We start from the raw sequence: 7905 nt of genomic DNA on the forward strand, positions 1-7905 counted from the left end.
CACAGTGTCTACTTATTAGAAAATAGCAGTAGGGGGGTCTTGTTACAAGGAATGTTAAACAGCCCTACTTTGTGTCAATATCTTCTACAACCATTAAAAATAATTCATTTAGCCGGGCGGTGGTGGCGCACGCCTTTAATCCCAGCACTCGGGAGGCAGAGCCAGGCGGATCTCTGTGAGTTCGAGGCCAGCCTGGTCTACCAAGTGAGTTCCAGGAAAGGCGCAAAGCTACACAGAGAAACCCTGTCTCAAAAAACCAAAAAAAAAAAAAAAATTCATTTATAGGTTCTTCAATGTATAAATTACCATTATATGGAAAATTTCTTACTACCTGATGCAGATACATAGAAAAAATATTTGATGAAGTAAAGAAAATTTTGCCTTGTTAGGGATTGCAAATTGCAAAAACAAAACAAAACAAAAAACAAATAGGTGATTCTATCTCAGATATTAGATACATTCACAGAAAGTCCAACCATAGAATGTACAAATTAAAAGAAATCAATTATGAATTGGTAATTATTTTCAAAAATTTGTGGGAGATATTAAATGGCCATGGCCTGCAATTTTGTTAACAACTCAAAACTGAGTAATTTATTTCAAACCTGACAAGATAATAAGGACTTAAATAGTCTAAGAAAATTATCAGTTGGGACTGAGAGAGAATTGGCTTCAGTAGAGAAGATATTACAGGATGCATATGTGGATCACTTGGACCCAGGATTTGGTTGTATCCCAGCCATACTATATTCTACTCATTCTTCTAAGGAATTCTTATTCAGAGAAAAGATAATATCTTGGAATGAATATATTTTTACTACAAAAACAGAATAAAAATTTAAAGACCTATGAAAAAAAGTTTTCTGAATTGATTCTGAAAGAAAAATTGAGTCTTCACTGATTAACAGGAAGAGATCCATCAAAAATTGTGGTAACTTTATCAATGCTAAATCTCATTATTGGAAAAAATTAACATTGACAAGAGTTTGAACTAATGTCTTGGGAGAGTTTTACAATAACTATGCGCAAAGCAAGAAATTTCAATATATATTGGAGTCTCTCTCACATAGTACAAAGAACACTAATTTCTGGAGTCCCTACATTCTTTATTGATATAAATGAATCAGGAAAGACTAGTTATGTCATGAAAAATAAGTAAAGTGTCTCTAAATCCTTATTATTGTTTAAAAAGTCAGAATTATATGTGATTTTCATGGTATTATTAGATTTTCCAAAACATCTTACTATAGTAACTAACACTCAACATGAATGAAGTGTTGGTTTATGCATTGAAACTGCTAAACTTATTACAAATGATTCAAAATTAGCTTTGTTATTTATTCAATGACAACATGTAATCAGAAATAGAAACTATCCATGGTATATTACACATTTCAGAACCTTTAGAGGCCTACCATGCACTTTAGCACAAGGTAATGATGAAATTGATCAGCTATATGGAGAAATGTGCTAGAAGCCTCAAATTTTCATTAAAAACATGTTAATAACAAAGGTTTGAAGAAAGATTTTTGATTACTTGGCAATAAGCCAAGGAAATTTCCCATGTGCTATCTGTATAATCATTGCAAATTAGTAGTCATCTATAATACTTGAATTTATAGTCATGTTAGTCAGGTTTTCCAGATATGCAGAGATTTATTTTAGATTGTTAGGTAATCTTCAAAAACTTCAAAGACCTACAGAATATGGCATTTAAAGTGTTTTAAGAACTTAGGCTTTTCTGGACAGTGAGACAAGTTGGCTCCTGGCAGCACCAACTACTTCAAAGAGGGTGATGGGTATCAAAGAAACTCATTATGGAATTTGATTTCAGTGTGGCAAAGGCTAGCCATTAGGCCAAGACACTGCCTGGACTGCTCAACAGCATGTTATACAAACTCAACACACAAGACCCATAGGAAAGTGACCACTGAACTTTGCCAAAACAAGGCAGGATGGTCCTTCAGGTTCCTGCTTCACAGAAGAAACTGCCAGACATTCTGCAGAACAGAGAAGAGAGTGACTGACGACCTTTGCCAAATAGGTGGGACAATTTTTCAAATTTCCTGCTCCACTGAAAATTCTTCCAGATACTCTAGGCATATAAGCTGAAGATGGATGCACCAATGTTAGAAAAGAACTTTGGATGACTATCCAGGCAACCAGATGTCTTTTGTCATTTCTAATGTTTTGGAATTGCTTACAATGTACTTCCTGTTTACACAGGTAATATTATATCCTTCTGGGGTCTTCGGTGGAGTTGAAGACTAGATAGTTATGATTATAATTTTCTTTAATTTTGATAAAAGATAAATTAGATGTGAAACTTGACACTCACAGAGATAGTATAGATGACAGATTACTTTCTTCATTCTTGTCATCTACAAAAAGACTAAATATTGTAACTGTAATTCTTACTTGATAACTGTTTTGTTAGATGTAATCTTCCTATGTTAAAATGAAAACTTTCCTTTTTCATTAGACAGAAAAGGGGAAATACTGTGGGACAGTCTTTCTGCATGCTGTGTATATGCTGCTATCATTGGTTAATAAATAAAGCTACTTTGGCCTATGGTATGGCAGGATAAGAGCCAGGAAGGAAATCCAAGCAGAGGTACAGAGAAAAGAGGGTAGAGGCATGCCAGACACCATTCAGGCACCCAAGGAAAAAGATGCCAAAAGACCAGTAATGCTGTGGCCACATGGCAAAATACAGATCAATAAAAATGGGTTAATTTAAGATGTAAGAGCTAGCTAGCAATAAGCCTGAGCCAAAGGCACACAGTTTATAATTAATATGAAGCCTCTGAGTAATAATTTTATAAATGGCTATGGGACTGCAGGACTAGGCAGGACAGAGAATGGCTTCAGACTACACTAGTAAACTTCTTTGCTTTTTCTAGTTTAGTTTTTAGACTTACATTTCCATCTTCATTTTAGCTTTAATCTTCGTCAGTGTTTCTATCTCCACCTCTACATTGAATTCTTTTCTCAATACTTAGACTGTCTTTTTTTATTTCTATCTGCCTTCTGTTTGTATTTGCATTACTCAGTTGTTTATTCTCCATAAGATATTTATTCTTAATTTAACTGAACTGCTTCTTGGTGTCTTCTTAAAACTACTAGAATTCATTGATGTAGTTTGTGATTATTCTTTTAAATTCTGTGTCATGATGTTATTATAGGAAATTCCCATTGTTATACATCTCTACTCATTTGATATGTTTTGAAGAAAAGATACTGCCATGATCATTCACATTCTGATATTTTTACAGTGATATATGAAAATGTGGATTTGTTTAGTTATTTATAAGTTTTATATTGAGCAGGTTGAGGAATAATGGAGGATGTGTGGGCAGGTTTAAGGAAATAGATTGGGTGGAATGAAGTCAGATGAACAAAGGGAATTGAGCTGATATTCAGGATTTTCTTAATTGTCCAACCTTGGGGTATGGAGGTAGATGTACTGGGTATAGGTCAGAAATGATGTGGGAAGTTCTTTTAGTTTGGGGGATAGCTAGGTAGAGAGTGTCCTGTGCAAAATCTACAGGTGTTTTGTGTTGCAGGCAGAGCATGCCAAACTAAGCTTGGATACCAGATAGTTAGGACTTGGGCATGATGTTGAGCTTTGTGGAGAAGGAGTGAAGAGGAAGGACAGGGAGACTCACCTGGCTAAACAATGAGATGTCTCATGTGTGGAATGGTTGGATGAAATGCAGAAGGTGAACAGTGGGAGTTGCAAATAAGGTGGGTCCTATAGGAAGCCTAGAGGCCAGCTCAGTTCTGGTTTGATTGGTCAGACTAAACAGGGCCATTGGTTGTAGGACAGAGGATATATCAGGAGAGTTTCAGATAAAGTCTCAGTGGGGATTTGAGGGAAATTTGCAAAGGTAGGCCCTGGAAGAGAATGAAGGAAATCTTAAACTTTTAAATACATAAGAAAAAAATACACACCCAAATTACATATGTCATGATAAGAAAAATGTATCTCTCTTTTACAATGCTTAAGATGAGAGAATAAACTGTCCTGGGGCCATCTCTTAATGTTTGAGAAAATCTAATATCAGAAAACTTGTACAAGTTACTAAAGTTACTTAAGTAAAAATTTAGTGACACTTTCAATTTTTGTGTGTACAATCTGGTTGTGGAGCAGCTGTAATTATTAAAGGAAGGCTCTTCCCTCTAAATATCTATTACCCAATGTCTTCATAATTGCTGTTAGAATATGAACACTATATTCTGCTGTCTCCTCCAAGGTCAGGCTGATGAATCAATGTAAGTTCATATGTCTCCAGAGACACTCAAAGTATATAGTTCCCCGTGAGATACATATACTGCTTATGCTCTCTGTCTTCTTATTGGCAATAGTACATTATCAGTTTCCACTTCACAGCAGAATTGCACATATGGAGAAGGAGAACAGCAAAGTGCTTTCCTGGATAAGGATGTTAGGTCTATGCTATACATAGAAGATATTTCACATGCCACCTCTGTACTTCTGGGGGTGTGTTCATAGGACAATAGTAAGTAATAACAAACATAAATGTATAGGTAGTTAGATCTGTAAATGGTATAAAATACTCAGTAACTTTTATTTCATATGTTTCACAAAAAGGCAACTTAATGTGTAGAAAGGGGAAGCAGCTGAGTCACAGACAAAATAATACAAATAATTTTTTCACTCTTGGGCCACTGCCCTTGTCACTACTATGCTGCTGTAGGGTAGCCAGACTTCCTTGTTCTCTTAGGACTTTTAGGTTCTGAGGTGATATTTTCACTCCTGAGGGAGACCACATTGTAATTTTCTGATATTTATAATGTTCTGTGGCATTAGAAGTCCTCATATTATAGATCATTTTTAATTTCAGAAAGGTGTAGGACTTTCAAAATGCATTTGACATGTCAAATGCTAGGTCCCTTTTCTTGTGAGCATCAACTGTTAGACATTAGTACTGTGTGCTGATATTCTGAAGAAACCAGGAAAAGATGACAAAGAGTGAGGAAGGTACTGGGTATAATTTACATGCTTTAAAAATGTTAGAATCTTTTATAACTTGTAAGAACTTATACATTCCTTCTAATGTAAGTGCAGATATAGCCTGTGAAGAAGGATGAATCTCCATGGACATCTAATAGAATAACATTACTTACATTTTCTGTTGCCTTGAATATAAATGCTTATTAATTTAGAGGAATCTGTATCCCTAAGATTCTAAAGTTGAAAATAGCTCTCAAGTTAAGATGCAGCTGCATAGTCAGGTGTTACTTGATCCACCATGGAAATGGTAGAGTATACACCAAAAATACCTGTTGTTTGAGGACATAGATTCTGTTGAGAGGGAAAAAAATGTAACTCATCATTCCTTTGTAATCTATTGTTCCTCAAACACAAATAAAACAGATGTGTGTGATAGCAACAGAAAATATTAACCTCTGTGAAAAATGAAGTCCATTATATGTAAGAGAGTAATTAAAATTGCTTTTACTTTTTGAAAAACTACACTGTTAGATTTTTATGTGTTTCTGTATATCTAAACGTCACAAAGAATATGGTTTATATACCAAGCTGTTATCATCTGCTCCATGGTTCAAAGAGAAGAATCCAAGGGAAGAAGACCTTGGAAAACTAGAGATAAAACAGAGTATCCATGGAGCAGCCCCCAAAATCACTGCAAAGCTACAGCTAGTGAGTTAAACTTGGTGCAATTTTCAGAGATAGGAAATACATTAGATAAGTTTTGCTACTAAAATATAGCAAAGTTAATTGCATGTTCCTACATTGATCTTGCTGCCAAGTAACTTTTAGTATATTATAGACAAGTAAGTTTGTAAGTTGTAGCAAATAGCAAATCAGTCATTTCAGGGTTACTAATATAAATACTATCTTATACCAGGAAACTATAAGAAACCCTAGTTTTATAATTAAAAACTCTATTAATAGTGAAGAAGTAACAGTCGCCATTTGTACTAATCCCAGATAAGTGACTTAATTCAGCTGATTTCTATCCAGTGTAGGCTCCTTCATGCTAGATGATGCTCACATTTTAGTTAGAGAACTTGGTCATATGTAAAATTTCATCGTAAGTTCTATGTAGAATAATTTTTCGCTTCCTCCTTTCATTCTAGGAGCCTATCATAATTCCCACATAACACAGATGCAGAATACTTCAGAGATGACTCAGTTTATTCTTTTGGGGTTAACAGATGCCCCAGAGTTGCAAGTCCCTTTATTTATCATCTTCACTCTTATTTATTTGACCACACTGCTCTGGAACCTTGGGATGATTACGTTGATTCTCCTGGATTCTCGACTTCACACTCCCATGTACATTTTTCTCAGTAACCTCTCACTGGTAGACTGTGTTTATGCCTCAGCTGTCACTCCCAAGGTAATAGAAGGATTTCTCACAGAACACAAGATCATGTACAATGAATGTGCTGCCCAAATGTTCTTCTTCATAGCCTTTGCAATTATTGAAGCTTTCCTGCTTGCCTCAATGGCTTTTGACCGTTTTGTAGCAGTATGTAAACCCTTGCATTACTCTACCATCATGACAACTACAAAATGTGCCCTGCTTGTTGCTGGTTGTTACATCAGTGGACTCTTACAATCTTCCATCCATGTTTTCTTCACTTTCCACCTCTCCTTCTGTCATTCCAATGTGATTAACCATTTTTTCTGTGATATTCCCCCATTGCTGGCTATTTCTTGTTCTGATATATATAATAATGAAATTATTCTTTTTATGCTGGCAGGGTTCAATACTACTTTAACTCTATTGGTTATCATAAGCTCCTACCTACTTATCTTTGTTGCAATACTGAGGATGCGTTCTGCTGAGGGCCGGAAGAAGGCCATTTCCACCTGTGCATCCCACCTCACCACTGTTTCCATATTCTATGGTACAATAATCTTCATGTACTTACGACCCAGTACAAGTCACTCCATGGACACTGACAAGGTAGCCTCTGTGTTCTACACAATGATCATTCCCATGCTAAACCCTCTTGTCTAAGCCTGAGGAACAAAGAGGTCAAGAATGCCTTCAAGAAGGTTTTGGTAAAAGCACTGTCTTTGCTACAGTTAGTCAATTAAGTATAAGTCCTTGAAAATTATATAAAACTTCAAATAGATGTTTACACACACACACACACACACACACACACACACACACACACACACACACACATATATATATATATATTTGTTAAAATTATTTTTACTTTAATTTCTCTTAATAGATATTTAATATATGAAAATTTTCTATTCCTTCTTTTTTTATTCTGACTAGGCACAGATAATTTTGGATATCTTATTACTGAAATAAAGCATTTTAATATTAAAAATCAAAGATTCTAATCCTATATATTACAGTATTACACATAACACCACAGTGTATATGTGAATTGCTTTTCTATAACTATTTCCCCTGAATTGAAACCCTGGTCCTTGAAAGAGGAGAGAGGCTATAAGATAAAGAAATAAAAAAAATTAAAAGCTCATATGTCAAAAAAAAAAAACCTTAAGAGACCTAAGATTACAATGAATCTTGCACTGCTCCAGATCTTTTTTAAAAATTTTATTTTATAATTTAATTTAATTTTACATATCAGCCACAGATTCCCTTGTTCTTCCCCCTTACCCCCTCTGCTTTCCCCCTAGCGAATTCCCCATTATCATCTCCTTCAGGGCAAAGAATCCGCTGAGGAATGAGTTCAACTTGGTAGACTCAGTCCAGGGAGGTCCAGTCCCCTTCTCCCAGGCTGAGCCAAGTGTCCATGTATAAGCTCCAGGTTCCAAACAGCCAGCATATGTACTGAGGGCAGGTCCTGGTCCCACTGCCTGGATGCCTCCCAGACAGATGAAGCTAATCAACTATCTCACTTATCCAGAGGGCCTGATCC

General features: G+C 35.6%; 1 protein-coding gene across 1 annotated transcript; it reads left to right on the forward strand.

Annotated features, from left to right (window-relative positions):
- The first annotated feature begins 6155 nt into the window (after nt 1–6155).
- Nucleotides 6156–7016, forward strand: LOC121826866 (olfactory receptor 5B12-like). Its single transcript, XM_042270634.2, has one exon. It carries the CDS (start codon nt 6156–6158, stop codon nt 7014–7016), a length of 861 nt encoding a protein of 286 aa, XP_042126568.2.
- The last annotated feature ends 889 nt before the right edge of the window (nt 7017–7905 follow it).

This window comes from Peromyscus maniculatus, chromosome 1 (genome assembly GCF_049852395.1).
Source record: "Peromyscus maniculatus bairdii isolate BWxNUB_F1_BW_parent chromosome 1, HU_Pman_BW_mat_3.1, whole genome shotgun sequence".
Lineage (NCBI taxonomy): Eukaryota > Metazoa > Chordata > Mammalia > Rodentia > Cricetidae > Peromyscus > Peromyscus maniculatus.

What these genes read in the sequence shown, in the direction of transcription:
- LOC121826866 (XM_042270634.2), top strand. Translation starts at nt 6,156, where the DNA reads ATGCAGAATACTTCAGAGATGACTCAGTTTATTCTTTTGGGGTTAACA.